General features: G+C 36.5%; 1 protein-coding gene across 4 annotated transcripts; it reads right to left on the bottom strand.

Annotated features, from left to right (window-relative positions):
• Window positions 1–151: 151 nt before the first annotated feature.
• LOC149814078 (sm-like protein LSM8) lies at window positions 152–11,754 on the bottom strand. Of its 4 annotated transcripts, none has more exons than XM_089988643.1 (6): window positions 11,701–11,754; window positions 2,609–2,681; window positions 2,417–2,457; window positions 2,264–2,338; window positions 492–544; window positions 152–401 (listed from the first exon to the last, which is right to left on the bottom strand). In XM_089988643.1, the coding sequence occupies exons 2-6, from the start codon at window positions 2,643–2,645 to the stop codon at window positions 314–316; spliced, it is 294 nt and encodes a 97-aa protein (XP_089844769.1). In that variant the 5' UTR covers window positions 2,646–2,681; window positions 11,701–11,754; the 3' UTR covers window positions 152–313. The 4 variants fall into 4 exon arrangements, with proteins under 4 accessions (XP_089844769.1, XP_089844766.1, XP_089844768.1 ...); XM_089988640.1 differs by having other exon boundaries at window positions 152–404; window positions 11,701–11,740; XM_089988642.1 differs by having other exon boundaries at window positions 152–404; window positions 2,417–2,454; window positions 11,701–11,723.
• Window positions 11,755–16,631: the final 4,877 nt, after the last annotated feature.

Here is a 16,631-nt window from a genome sequence, read left to right as displayed (position 1 = left end):
CAAGTTTGAATCAAATCCATTATAATCGTTTTTTATGCATTTCTCTGCTGGAATGTAATCAAATGCCTATGTGAAGTGATAATTTATATGATTCTTTGCAACTATCCACAGGTGGAAACGTAGTTGTACCAGTTTTCTGGATAAAAAGAAATTGCCCCTGGAACATGGCATCTCATACAAAATATTTCTCAAATCAGCAATACAGATACTACAAAGTACTATGGAATGGCGTAGAAGTTTTTACAGTTCAACCAACACTAGGCTAATATTAGCTTGTCTTTTCTACAAGATGAACTAGCACTCCCATTATTCCTCAATGTATGACAGGCTTAAGTGGGTGTGCTCTCAGTTTTGACAGGTCAAGATTTGAGTCAAGCTCTTCATCCAATTCTCCAACAACACTTCTGTGATGTTAAGAAAACAATGGTTCAGAGAATAAGAAGAGTATAGTTTATCTCAACAAAAACATGGAATAATTGAGAAAAGCTTACATGTTATCTCCTCTTATGATGTACAACCCTAATACAAGTTGTTGAACACCTTCCTGCACGATTAAACCAAAGGAGTCTCAAGAAAAATTCATTTCACAATACTAAATGTATTAGATGATGTTGATGCTTAATAATTGGCAAACATGAATTTTGATTTTTTAGGGTAACCCTGTACCAGTATATTTATAGACACACTGACCCAAATTGAAGCTCAAGCAACTTGACCTGGTCTGGACTGTGTGTCTATAACAGGTTTTCTGGTCCCATATGACTGGAAACAGGCTTGCTCAGGTTCACTAAACTAATCTATGTAAAATTGTTTCTATTACAAATGCTCAAACACGTGTAGCGAACACATTATAGATCAACATATTTAATGACTCGTCCCATTCCAATGCCAGCTTGTTCAAATCTACCAGCAATAATCTGGTCATTTTCCGCATGGTAACAAAGCTAGTGCCAAAGTTACTACACAATAATGTCACCATCACCATTATCGTTTTGTCACTTAATATTTTTACTCAGACAATTATCCACTCTTCACAACACATATCCATCCACTTATATATATATATATATATATATATATATATATAGAGAGAGAGAGAGAGAGAGAGAGAGAGAGATAGAGAGAGAGACTAGAATATGAGAACTAATGTGTTAACCGTGATTTTCATGGATTTTTTGTTCTTTACTCTTGAATCTAACCATACCGATGTGATCTACATGCTTGGTTTTATAAGAACCCGCTATTGAATCATCCAATTTTGATGCATAAATGAGTTTTTTTTAAGGCTTTAAAATCAATGGCTCATAATCTTCATAAAAATTCAAGCAATCTAAAAACACATTTTTTCATCGAAAATACATGATCCAATGGTTGATTCCAAACAAATTCACCATTCAAAAATCCACATGGTTGGATTTGCAAAAAAAAAGTGTTGTAAATGCCCATATTTCCAGTTCTCATATTCTAGTGACTACACACACACACCACTAGAATATGTTAACTGGAAATATGTGAACTGCTGGAAATGTGAACTGGAGTATGAACTGAGATTTTCATGTTTTTTTGTTTTGTTTTGTTTTCTTAAATTTCACTGTACGGATGTGATCTAGATGATTGAAAGTCTTAGATCATCCGATTCATGCATAAGAAGAATCTTTTAAGGCTTGAAAATCAATGGCTCAGAATTTTCGTAAATATTCAAGAATCCAAAAATCCAAAAATCACATTTTTTTCATCGAAAATACATGATCCAACAGCCGATTCCCAGCAAATGGACCACGCCAAATACATCTACAGGATTGGATTTGCAAGAAAAGTGTCGGAATTGCCTAGTTCACATATTTCCAGTTAACACAATCAAAGTCATTTAATTAACATAGTGATCATGAGCCCATTTTTTTTCTTGTTTTAATTCATTTAACAGAAAAAAAAATCTACAATCTGTTCGTTTTTTATCTCTTTTCTCCCCTACTGTGGAATAGTGTCAAGAATCAAGATTGATCAACATGAACATACAACATTAAAGAGGGAATTAATAAAATAAATTTAGTGGCAATTGTAGCATAAAGCAATTTTTTCTCACAGTTATTACTGTTGTAACAAATAATGGATATTTTTTTAAACTGATGGGAAAAACTGAATATTGATTCTGCATTGTTTAAAGCGTACAGGGAGGAAAATATTTTTCCAGTTGTTTTTGTCATCAAAGTATACACATTTTAGATAAACATGGAAAGCATACAAAAAAAAACAGAAGTCAGACCTTAGTTGAGTAAACCCGCTCATGGGACTCATCGAGAATGATGTTTGTGGCCTGATCAAACCCCTTAAGGACTCCCTAACATAATCAAATAATTCAAATAGTTGTGACAGGCATATTTTCCAAGATGTAATGGCTTAAAATGAAATAACATACCACTATATTGCGCCCATCATTTGTTATGACAGATATTACTTCTACAAACAAAAACAAGAAGCACAGGGGAAAAACAAGACAGGTCAGGGTGGAAATAAGCAAACTCTGTTAGTTATTATTCAATAATTTGAACTATCAATATTTGATTATTCATAGTAACCAGATCCTAACATTTGAATGGAAATCACTTACGATCTACAAGTGACTCAAGCCCAGGATCACTAGACATTATGTCTGACCCTAGTCTGATCTCGTTGCCTGTCCCCTTCAAAAGAATGGTACAATCACAAACATAAGAAAGTTCCATCAACAAAAAAAACAACGACAATAGCAACATTTGCCAAAGGATCAATGCACACAACAATCCATAAGATATTAAAAATACAACATAACAGACATAAAGTCCATTGAAGTTGACAGAAAACAATTCAGGAAGAAATAAGAATGTGATAGCTACACTGTTGAGGCTGCATCATCTTTAACCAAGCAATTCGATCCAACAATGACAACTGTTAAAATGTAAACTGCAATATATATATATATATATATATTATTTAATATTATTATATTTTCTTTTATTATTTTCTTTTTCTATTTTTTTATTTTCTTTTTTTAGCATCTAGTTCAATAGAAACTAGATATTTTGATCCAATCAAGTTCCTGTTGGAACTTGACTGTGCAAGTAGCTGTTGGACTGTAGTCCAACAGCTATAATAAATGATGTTGGACTATAGTCCAACAGCTATAATAATAAATGCTGTTGGACTGTAGTCCAACAGCTATATTAAGAGACGTTGGAATCCAACGTCTCTTTTTGGAGAGCTCAAAATGAGCTCTCCTCTCTCTCCCATTTTTTTGTATATATAGGGGTGAACCCCTTCAATGTAAATAACCATGCTTCTTAAGCATTTTGTTCATGAATAAAGTATTATTTATTTTTCAAGTGTTCTTCCCTTTATACCCTTTCAAGGGTCATGCTTGTAGTGTCTCCAATAGACACTTGTTTGTGAGTTATTTGTGCATTTGTTGAAGACCACCATTTTATTACATGGTATCAAAGCTACAAAATCCTTAGATCTTGAAGTGCTTCCGCCTCGATTTCCGTGCCACATTTACAAAAGGTGTTTCATCACCTTGTTCTTGGCTCAAGAAGATTTGTTTGAAGAAAGGCGAACTTGTGCTACAAAAAAATTTGGTTTTGTATCCTCTCTTATTCCTTTGTCTACTTTTTTTCTTTTCTTTTTATTTTTCTCTCTCTCTCTCCTCCTATTTATTCCTCTCTTACCCTTGTAAAAGATGGATGACAATGATAAGATCACCATCATTCCTATGAAGCTAAATGATACTAACTATGTAATGTGGGCTTCGATTATGAAGCACCACATTTGGGGAAAAGGTTTATGGGGTATAGTGGATGGTTCCGATTTGGAACCTAAACTCTCTTACCAAGAAAGAGGGTGATAAAGAGGTTCCTCTAACGGAAGAAGAGAAGAGTAAGGCGTTAGCCACTTATGAAAAGAAATGGAAAGAATGGAGGATAGGGCATGCAAAAATTATGTCATGACTTATCAATAGCATAGACATTAAAAAATGCTCTAGTCTAGCTAAGTTTGAACATGCCGATAAGGCTTGGGAATACCTCAAAAACATGTATTCCCTTAAAGATATTGCACATGTATGCAATTTACAAGATAAAGTTCGGACAATGACTCAAAAAGATAAAACTATTCGAGAATATTATAATGAGTTGTCCGAACTTTGGGAAGAGTTGGCTCTTCTTGAGCCCAAATGGCATTGTGCCGAAGACATCGAGCTTCGCCAAAAGCAACTCGATATGGAACATTTCTATCAATTTGTGAATGGTCTAAGGCCGGAGTTTGAATCCACCAAATCGGCCCTTTTACATCGTGGAAAAATTCCTTCTATTGTTGATACTATAGAAGAGCTCACTATGGAGGAAAATAGACTTAGAAAAAGTACTCCAAAAGTTGATGATGATTCCGTTTTAGCTGTATCTAGATCGGGGAATCATACTCGTACTTACAAGCCGCCTCATTTTGGAAGGCAAAACGACGACTTTGATAAAAGAAAAGTTATTTGTCATCATTGTCATGAACCGGGGCACTATAGGCCTCAATGTCCAAAGTTAAAAAGAAGAGAAGAAAAAAGAGTTGCATCTGTTGAATCTGAGTCAAAAGATCAAGATGCACCTGTGTCTATGGCTCAACTGATGGAAATCCTTCAACCTTTTCTCAAAGGGGTATCCTCCTCAACCGAAGCCTCAACTGGAGCGGCAGTTGCATCTTTCTCCGGTTCAGGTAACTTTCCTTGGCTTTTAGATTCTGGTGCTTCTTTTCATATAACCCCAAATGTTAATAGTCTATCCGAATGTCTTAAAAATAACTCAAGTGTGTCAAAGGTTTTTACAGCTGATGGCACATCTCTCGAAGTAAAAGGAATAGGATGTTTTGAAAATCTTCAAAAATCCAAAAGATTTTTTATCCCAGAAGTTAGATATATCCCTAAACTTAATTTGAATCTCTTATCTGTCTCGCAAATATCTGATTATGGATGTAATATCTCCTTCTCTTCTCATGGTTGTTGGGTACAGGATCGCCAGTCAGGGAAGCTGATTGGGGAAGGCCATAGAGAAGGAGGACTTTATTACATGGACCTTTTGGAATTACCCAAGAATGCATTTTGTTATAATATTCAGAAATTAGAATTGGATTTATGGCACAAAAGGCTTGGCCATCCTCATATGTCTAAAATTCAATATTTTCCAAGTTTGGAAAAATTTTGTAATTCTGAAAATTTTTCTTGTAAAGACTGCATTCTTGGCAAAATGAAAAGGTTACCATTTCTTAGTAGAACTTTTGTTTCCTTACGACCACTTGAGTTAATACATTCGGATGTTTGGGGCCCCGCACCAGTTATTTCCAAAGGTGGTTATACATATTATGTCATTTTTGTTGATGACTTTTCTAGACATACTTGGATTTATTTTCTTAAACATAAATCTGATGTCTTTGCTAACTTCCAAATATTTCATAAAATGGTTAAAAATAAGTTTCAAAATGATATTTCTGTTTTTCGCACTGATTCAGGGGGAGAATTTATGTCCAACGAATTCAAAGACTATCTCAATTTACATGGTATTACACATCAAAGATCATGTCCACACACTCCACAACAGAATGGCCTAGCCGAACGCAAACATCGGCACATTATGGAAACTACTAGGACATTGCTAATTGCAAATCAAGTTCCAAAAAGTTTTTGGGCTGAAGCGGTCCTAACTGCCACCTACCTCATTAATAGGATGCCATCTTCCTCATTAAAGAATACAACTCCAATAGAAAAGCTTGTTAACTTAACTCCAGATTATTCTAGATTAAGAGTCTTTGGATGCAAATGTTTTGTTTTCACCAACAGAAATGATAAACTCTCTCCTCGTGCAATCCCATGTGCCTTTTTAGGATATGCTGATAATAAAAAAGGCTACAGGTGTTTCGATTTTCAAAATGATAAATTATATGTGTCAAGAAATGTATCTTTTTTGGAAAAAGAAAGCTTCTTTGAATTTGAAAAATCCAAGGATGTCACTGAATACTCGTTTTTAATTGATCCAACTTCAAAATCCAATGAATGTGATGTTGGATGTGACCTTGACAATGATCAAAGTCCTATTGTTGTTGAAAATGATGATAATGAAGAGCAAATCCATAGGGATGTTAGTCTACAATATTCAAGACGTAGAGAGCAAAATCTTCCATGTGCATTACAAAAATACTCTGAAGTCTCACCTAGAAGAACGTCTAGAATCTCTAAACCTCCAGAAAAATTTGTGTCTTATGAATCTTTTTCACCCACGTATAGGGCCGCCATTACATTAATACAATCATATGTTGAACCATCATCCTATTTTCAAGCAAAAAATCATATAGAATGGATAGAAGCCATGAAAATAGAATTGAATGCACTAGAAAAGGCCAATACTTGGACGATACAAGATATTCCTCGGAGTAAGAAACCTATAGGTTGTAGGTGGGTATACAAAGTCAAAACCAAAAGTGATGGGACCCTGGAAAGATATAAGGCCCGTTTAGTAGCAAAAGGATATGCCCAAGAGTATGGCATCGATTATGAAGAAACATTTGCTCCTGTGGCCCGTATGACCACTGTTAGAACTTTAATAGCCTTGGCCTCCATTAGAACATGGCCTATCTTTCAATTAGATGTCAAAAATGCTTTCCTGAATGGGAATCTCGTTGAAGAAGTATACATGGAAGCCCCACCTGGTATTAGAATCCCTAAGGGTAAAGCTCTTCGTCTAGAAAAAGCTCTTTATGGTCTTAAACAGGCTCCAAAAGCCTGGTATGACCGATTTAGTCATGTTATGCTTGATATTGGTTTTCAACCTTGTTTAACTGACACTGCTTTGTTTGTTAAGAAATCTGATGCAGGCATCATTATTCTTCTTCTCTACGTGGACGATATGATCATCACCGGAGGCGACAAACAGGGAGTTGCAAATATCAAATCTCTTCTTAAAACTCACTTTGAAATGACTGACTTAGGTTTATTAAGATATTTTTTAGGCATTGAAGTTGCTTATTCCCCTCGGGGGGTATTTGATATCTCAATCTAAATTTGCTCTTGATATCGTTTCCAGGTCTGGAATTACAGATGATAAGAAAGTAGACACTCCAGAAGTTGTCAATGTTAAAATGAAAATTGATGATGGAGAACTTCTTGATGATCCTACTCCTTATAGACAACTTGTTGGAGCTCTTTCTTATCTTTCCATTACTAGGTCAGATATAACTCATGTGGTTCATACAGTCAGTCAGTTTCAGCATGCTCCCACCTCCGTGCACATGGGAGCGATTTTGCGTATTATTAGATACTTAAAATCCTCTCTTTCACGAGGACTCTTCTTGTCTGCTTCATCTTCATTAAATTTAATTGCATATACTGATGCTGACTGGGGAGGTGATCCCAATAATAGACACTCAACTACTGGTTTTTGTGTGTTCCTAGGTGAAACCTTAATTTCGTGGAGGTGCAAGAAGCAGCAAAAAGTCTCTCTTTCATCCACCGAAGCTGAATACAGAGCCATGGCAACCACCACTATGAAGGTTGTTTGGCTCAGACGATTGCTAACGGATATGGGAGCTAAAGCAACGCAAACTTCAAAGATGTGCTGTGACAACAAAAGTGCGATCTACATTGCAAGCAACTGGACATTCCATGAGCGCACTAAACACATTGAGATGGACTGTCACTATGTCAGAGAGGAATACTTACATGGAACCATTGATCTGCCATATGTTACATCAGAATATCAATTAGCAGACTTCTTCACCAAGCCTCTCGCTGCTCCCAGATTTCACTTCCTCTTAGACAAACTTTCGCTCATTGTACCGTAAGTTTGAAGGGGAGTGTTAAAATGTAAACTGCAATATATATATATATATATATATTATTTAATATTATTATATTTTCTTTTATTATTTTCTTTTTCTATTTTTTTATTTTCTTTTTTTAGCATCTAGTTCAATAGAAACTAGATATTTTGATCCAGTCAAGTTCCTGTTGGAACTTGACTGCGCAAGTAGCTGTTGGACTGTAGTCCAACAGCTATAATAAATGCTGTTGGACTATAGTCCAACAGCTATAATAATAAATGCTGTTGGACTGTAGTCCAACAGCTATATTAAGAGACGTTGGAATCCAACGTCTCTTTTTGGAGAGCTCAAAATGAGCTCTCCTCTCTCTCCCATTTTTTTGTATATATAGGGGTGAACCCCTTCAATGTAAATAACCATGCTTCTTAAGCATTTTGTTCATGAATAAAGTATTATTTATTTTTCAAGTGTTCTTCCCTTTATACCCTTTCAAGGGTCATGCTTGTAGTGTCTCCAATAGACACTTGTTTGTGAGTTATTTGTGCATTTGTTGAAGACCACCATTTTATTACAACAACAACGTTAACAACAATTGCAAAGAAGTCATGCAGTTAATAATCCATAAGAATAAGATATTAAAAATACAAATTAGCAAACATACAAATCCATAACAATAGATGTAAAACAATAAGGGAAGAATGAGACAGCTGTGAGGTCATATCATCTTTAACCAAGGAACTCAAGTTCAAATCCCATCAGGGGCTATACACCAACTTAGCTATCAAGGAAAAAAAAACAAAAAAATAAAACAAAGATAATAAAGTCAAGTTCAAATCCATCAGGGCCTATACCCCAACTTAGCTATCAAGGAAAAAAAAAACAAAAAAATAAAAGAAAGATAATAAAGTCAAGTTCAAATCCGTCAGGGCCTATACCCCAACTTAGCTATCAAGAAGAAGAAAAAGGCATAAAATTACAAAAGCGCTAGATTTATAGACTGGAGATGGGATGATGCCTGATCAATCAAGCATAAAAACAGCACAACTAGTCCTTCTGTCCATGTTCTATATCAGGGCAGGCTTGGTGTACCCTTGAGCTGGTTCTGTTAGAACCTGGGATGGCTCACCATGTTCAATGCACACCCATATTTAATCACTTTTAGCCTATCATACTACTGGCATTGTTTTTTCTCCTTTTTCTCAGACCCTTTGCTAATGTTGATTATTTTCATAAGGTACAGTAATTGTTAACCATGAAATGATTTTGTAAGATAATAGCTAATTTAGATTCCCCATCTTGGCATGTGTATATCCAGTGTTAAGCATGCAAAAATGTCTGTCTCCACAAACTTTTGAAAATGATTGCTTTGTTTTATTCCATGTTTGCAACTAAAGCTGCCTAATGACAACAGTAGTAAAATTATATTGCAATGCATTTTCCTACACAAACATCTTAGCTACTTCTTTTCTTCATCTCATAAAGACATAAAAAATCTGTCACATGGGTGCAGGTATATGGTTCAAAATGAGTACAAAAAAATGGTGTGCGTGTGCCTGTGTGTTTATATATAGAGAGGGGGTGCGCACTTGTCTGCACCCACCCTGGACCATCCAATCAAATGATTGAAGGAATCATGGAAAACAAATATATATATATATATTTATATATAACGATAGGGTGCTCTGGGAGCACCTACTCCAACCTAATAGAAGGTTCAATTTTTCAAATTTTTGAGTTTTTTGGTTGATTAAACCTTATAGATATGATCTCCATGCATTTTTAGTAGAAAAACAGTTTTGGAATTTGGATCATGTGATTATGACATGTAGATTTTTTAAGATCTTTAAAAATTGACGGACCACAATGTACCAAAATTGATAACTTAAAAAATCTATTTTATGTATCCAAAAAGTATGATCCAAGGCATGACCATTATCAACTAAACCATGCTGAATGCATCTATGAAGTCTGATTGAGAAGATGCAACCTGCACATATGGTTTCCACTAGGTGGGTGTAGGTTCTCCGGGAGCACTGGAGCATTTTATATATATATATATATATATATATATATATATATATATATATATATATATATATATATAATCTAGATGGTTTGTTTAGGATCATGTGATTGAAATGTATAAGAAGAATTTTCAGAGGATATAAAAAAAGAATCCATAATGTGCCTGGGTTTCACAACCCAAAATATTACGATTTACTTCAAAAACATGATCGAAGGTGTGTTCTCTAGCAAACAAACCATGCTGAACATATCTATGGGGCCAGATTGAGTGAGAAATGGGTTTTCGACCATAGTGCACATGTAAAAAGGTGCCCACCTACCAATCACTACACACACACACACTGTCATGAAATGTTCATAAAACAATAGCAAAGGTATGGTAATAGCGCCATTTTAATTATATGCCATGATATGTTTCATTCAACAACAACAACTACGCCTTCATCCCAAAGCAATTGGGGTCGGCGATATGAACCAAAAAAGAAAATCATTCTGGGTCTTCCACATGAATCTTTCTCCTCCAATCATTTATATCCAATGCCATGTCATCGGTGAGGTTCAAAGCATTCATATCCTTTCCTATCATCTCCATCCAAGTCTTCCTAGGCCTACCCCGACCTCTTTTAACTAATATATTTTCCCATTTCTCCATCCTTCTAACTGGAGCATCATTAGGCCTTCGCCGAATATGTCCAAACCACCGTAAACGATTCTCTCTCATCTTATTTTCAATGGGTGCAACGCCTACCTTCTTACGTATCTCCTCATTCCGAATCTTATCTTTTATTGTATTTCCACACATCCATCTAAGCATACGCATCTCAGCTATTTATAAATAAAAATTTCATTCTAAAAATATACTTAAAAGGACCTGTACCTTGTTGGTATGCATTGGTATATGAACAGCCAAAAATGAAAACAAATTTTTCCTTTCATTTTACCCCTTTTTCGGGAAGTATGCTTCTGAAATTGTACTTTACTTTATCTTTAGCCCTAATACATGACTACTTCTGGAAAATCAATAAAATGGAAGCAATATAGCTAAACAAATAACCAGCAGCTGATGTGAAATAGGAATGGGAAGAACAGACAGCTAAGAACAATCACGTAAGCGAGCGATAGACAACATGAGAATAGGATAAGAGAGGTGATCCATTACTAGAAGTTTACGCCATGACCAAATAAAAAAGGCACATAAACAGTTTATTGGGCCTAGAGGAAGAGAGGAGGTTCCGGAAATGCTGAAGAGAGAAACATTGTTGTTGTAGCATGGGATGCCCCTGGAGCCAGTTTATGGTTGAATTTGAATCTTAGATCTGTATTGAATTAACTTAGGTTAACTTTCAGATAGACTATTTCAAATATTCCCCAACACGGCAACACATATATTTTAATACAGGCCAATCTTTGATAATTTACATATCACAGCAATTCACAATGCAGTGAATCCAGATGAAGGGGGATTGTGGTTAAAATATGCCCTAATATCAGCAAATAAAAACTCCAAAAATAGTGAAAAAAGAGAGTTCCTAAAATCTGAAACACTCACCAAATAAACAACAGGGAAAAAAGATGTATATTTTTCTCTAAACCAACAAATATAACCATTATCATGCTTGGAATAAAAAAAATCCACCACAGACAAAAACAGAATGACAGAAAAGCAATACCCAACAAAAATAGACCCTAATCAACAAGTTGAACACGTAAAGAGGACCAAACAACAAACGTTAAAGAACAGAAACATCTGAATCCGTAGCTAACCTAAAGAAGGAACCAAAATAAATCGAAAATTAGGGTTCTCTTTTCACGGTGGAAGGTAGAGAGATAGAGAGAGAGAGAGAGTACCAGTCGTGGGAAAGACGGTCGAGAGTCCGAAGCGATGTCCGATAATCCTGCCGCTTATAAGTAATGACAGGTTTTATGCGGTCCGATTTAGGTGTAAATCGGGTCAGGGGGGGTGCAGGCTCCAATGGGTTCAAATCTATAAATATTTTGGGTTTTGCGCTTGGGTAAATATTTGGTACTACTTAGAAGAAATTATTTTTATTTCGTATTTTTCAAACTTTTTTTTGTAGATGGGATCCTCTTACGGACGTGATCTACATTGTTTTGCTTAGTGGGAAATGGGTTTTGAATCATGTGCAACTTTTTCAATTAGCTTAAAAAATCAACGGCCCGTGATATTCTTAAATTTCACAAACAAGCTTAACCTCATTGTGACTAGTTGACTTGGATTCAAATTCATGGTGAGCAAGAGCTAAGCAAGCCAAGCTCAATAAAAATAAGTTATTTACAATTAAAATAATAGAATTTAAACCCTAAACCCACGAAACCAAGTTTAAATTAGCTAATTTACATTATTTCAAAGTTGTAAGCAATAGCATGTGAACCCTAAACTTATTGCTGGCAAGCCAAGCAATTCAACAAGCTACATTTTATGACAAAAAATATTTTTATTAGTACTTAACCAGCCCATATAAGCTGAGTCAAACACCTGCTGTTTGTGTTTTGTCTGTCGAGCCTGTTTGCCCAGTTTGAATGAGCTTTTCACAAGCCAAAACACACAACTTGGTTGCCTGGGATCTCATTGATGCAAGTTGTTTTGAAGAAAATTGAAGCAAAAAAATGTGATCTACAATTCTCATTTTAGTAAAGATTGATATTTGAATCTTTGAAACCGACTTGTATGCAAACATTTTTGGCAATAAAAAATCAATGGAAAAAAAAAATGTATATTTTTAAGGGTGAACCATGGTCGCTCATTTGAATAAATTTAGGCTGTTTGTTAGCCGAAGATGGGAGGAAACGAGATTGGAGATGGCATTTAATGAGGGTGTATTTAGTACAGGGGCCACTGTTTTGGGAGGGAGCTGAAACGGGTCGTTTTCAACTACATTCTTACAAAAAAGATGTTCAAAACTCCAGCCTCATCACCTTTTTCATCTCCTCTTCAGCACCAGTTCCTAAACAGAGCCTTATTATCTTAAAAAAACACATTTTGTTATTTAAAATTTATTTTATGAGTAATGGTCAGGTGCTAAATGAAATATACTAATTGATACGTGCGAAATGAGTTTTCTGCTCTTTGGATGTTTTCTTAGCAGTTTCTACCCGGGCATGAACTATTTATGAGAAATCCACAGGATCATGTGTTTTCAATGAAAAAAATGATATTTGGTGCCTTGAAAATTTATAAAGTTTTTGGACTGTTGATTTCTCAAACTTTATAAAAACCCACCCATGTCTAGGAATCCAATACTTAAAGAGCTGATCCCTATAAAATAAAGTACATAGATCATATCTGTATGGTCAGAATTTAAAAATAAAATAAAAAAACTCTAAAAACCGCATTTAGCACATTTCATTTAGCACCTACTCATCTCTATCTCTCTCTCTCTCTATATATATATATATAGAGAGAGAGAGAGAGAGAAATTCAACATTACCACTCACGAAGATCAACAAAATGTTGAACCCATAAATTGAACAAGAGCAAAGTCAAAACAAATAAAGAAAGCAGAAGAGAAAAAGAACATCAGGCAAATAAAACGGGCTCATGCCGGGGCCGCTTGCCCAGATTGCGGCAAAAGAGAGGTAGTGTCAGCAAGAGGGAGCGAAAGATCACTAAGATGCATACGCAAGATCGCATAAACATCTACCAAGATTTTATGCACCAGGTTTTGAATATTAACCAAAATTTGATGAAAATGAGCATCGTTTTGTGCCATCTAAACAAACCACCAAGAAGTAAGCAACCATGTTCGCTAGATGAACCTCCACCTCATGCTGCACCTAATACAAACCGGGCCCAAGGTCAGATCTAGCGCAAAAGACTCCTCCTTAACAAACACTTTCGGATGCCTCCTGGTCCTGCTAAAGAGTTTCACAAATATTGGGCAAGACCAAAACAAGTGAAATGTAGATTCTTCTGCAGCTTGACAAAGCACGCACCAACTCAGGAGCTGAATGCCCCCACTTCTTTAAATTACTGTGGGTCTGGATCCTATCGTGCAAAATTAATCAAGTCAGGACTCGAGAACGGGGAGAAGGACCCTTCACCCAAAGCACATCCTCGGGCAACCAATCAGCCCCCGGAGGGAGCAACGATCTATAGACTTTTTTGGTGAGGAACTCTCCGCTTGGCGCCAACGCCCACTGCAACCATTGACCAAAATTTTTGGAGTCCTCAAAATGGTCTGTAAAGCAGGCTAAAGCCCTCAACCACGATTTACGCAAGTGCGAGAGCGCCAAACCCCGGGTTCCCAAACGAACTGGGATAAGAGCAGGAGCCTCATATTTAGCAAGAAGCAAATGAGCACAAGGGTTATCCGGTTGGTGGGCCAACCAACATTGCTTGGCGACAAGAACAATGCTCCGTAGTCTGGGCGCATGAATGCATAAACCAGCCATACATCGAGGTCAGACCACCGAACACCAACCAATCAAGTGACGCTTACCCTTGAGTTGACACCCAGACCATAGAAAACCTGTTAGCAAGCGCGTCAGTTGCTGCTCTACTCCCACAGGCATCACAAACATAGACATAAAAAATTCTAGAATAGTTGAAAAAACATGTCTGACTAAGGTTAGATGATCAGCGATGGAGAGATAAGACGACTGCCACGAAAGCAATTTGCGCTTCACTTTTTGAAGCGTCGGAGTCCAAGCAGCAGAAGAGAGGTGCTTCACTTGTAACGGCAAACCCAAGTATATAATAGGTATGTCAGAAATAGTGCAATTAAAAATTCTCTTTCCAGCTGCAAGCATATAGGCATGAACATTGAACGTGATAATAGAGCATTTGGTCTCATTTAGAGAAAGCTCAGATAGAGAGAGAAAGAACTGAATGATAAGCTTGAACCTAAAGATCTGCTGAACATTTGTACGACAAAATATGATCATATCATCAAGAATAGGACCTGGGAAGTCTGAAACCTACAAAGGATCAATGAAACACGATACCGCAACCCGCTTAAGCAAGACCATAAGACCCTCAACAACAACATTGAACAACAAAGGCGAGAGAGAGAGAGAGAACAGAGTGCGTCAGATGATATCCGACCCATCCTAGTCATCTGATTGCATGTGCAATCGGCCGGCCGGTGTCTCTCCTGTATAAAGTACCAAAAAAAGCAAAACCCAAAACCCTACCGACCCCGACCCCGACCCCAACCCCAACCCCTTCCATCTCTGGTTCTCAAATTGATGATTGATCACATTTTGCATATACCCTCATAGATTGGATACTTCTGGTTTCTAACCGCAGATGGCGTGGCCCTGCTGGGTGCCAGTTGAACCCGCAACGAAAATGGTGCATTACTGTTGCCTCGTACATCTGGATGTCAAAGATATGGGTTTAAGTCGGTTATTTTTGAGACTTAAATCCTTTTGACTGGATTTGGTAACATTTTTCAGATTCAATTACTTAATTGGCTTAGATACAGTGCAGGTTTTCACATGCCACTCAAGTTGGAAATCCACTGAGGCATGTAACAATAACATGCATCCCTTGCTTACTTTCTTGGAAACAATGTTGCTTGGATCTGTGCTTAAAGATCTAGAAAAACTTGAAAAACTGAGAGTTCATGCATATCCTCTGATCAAGTCTCTGAATGAGATCTTGTTACAAAACTCACGTCACGTCTCATGGAACTACATCTGTGTGGATTTTCTAATTTGGTGTCACTGGTAGAATGTCTTCAATGCCTCACAAAACTTCAGTTGCTGGAGGTATCGCAGTGCCTGCTTTTGAGAGATGATGCATAATGGAGAAAGGTGAGGACTGGTCAAAGATTGCTCAAATGCCTATGGTCAAAGTTGATCAGAAACTAATTCAGTCACTTCAATGCCTATCAAAAGTATTTGGGCCGTTCAAATATGAAATACCTTCTTGTTGCTCAGCAGAACGTGCTGCTGTTTACTGTAGTGAGCTTTTTCCATCTAGTGTCTACCCTATTATAGTCGTGAACTTTGGCAATCAAAGAGAATTTTTTAGATTCTACCAGAAGCAAAAACATTGTCTTTTTTATATAAAAAAATATGAACAATTATTTTTAATCAAAACAACAATGTTTTTGTTTTTGATAGAGTTTATATATGTCTGATCGGATTTACATCAGTTGGGTGCTATTTCAATTTTTTTTTTCTGTTAACATTGTACATCCAACATTGAATCAGTTTTGACACTTCCCTTTTCGTATTTTTGTGAATATGTGTAGGCAGAATCTGTTTTTCACAAAGAATGAGGAAATGCTATCCCTGCACATAAGTTGAGACTTGAGAACGCCCTCTCATCTTCATGAAATGTGCTTGCCATGGTTCAAAGCAGAATCTCCGGTACCAAAAATTGTATTTCCATTGATGAAGAAAACAGATGTGGATGGGCTCAAGAATGCTAGCCTCCCTTTTTTGCAACTTTTTTTCTTACTTAATCTCTCATTTGGATTCAAATACCATTAAAAGGGTTGTTTGGGATGCTTGCTGCAAACCCTTGTCAACATCCCTAATGAGTTTTGTTATGACTAGTGTGTCAAGGGGTCTGACCTGGATCCGACTTTGAGGTGCTGTTACTTGAGTTGGATCCATATCTAATCAAACTTATCATAAGAAAAACATACCTGGTTTTATGAAGATTACGTGAACCAAACCTGGTCCATTGGACCCTCATATCAGGGTTGGGTCTTCAGGGTCCGACTGACAGTTTGATATGGACCTAGATTGGGAATTTATATTTGATATCTTGATCTGACTTTAGATCCAGATAATACAAGTTCTGT

Source organism: Nuphar pumila, chromosome 15 (genome assembly GCF_984573655.1).
Source record: "Nuphar pumila chromosome 15, dmNupPumi1.hap1.1, whole genome shotgun sequence".
Taxonomy (NCBI): domain Eukaryota; kingdom Viridiplantae; phylum Streptophyta; class Magnoliopsida; order Nymphaeales; family Nymphaeaceae; genus Nuphar; species Nuphar pumila.
This window is presented reverse-complemented; position numbering and strand designations above follow the sequence as displayed.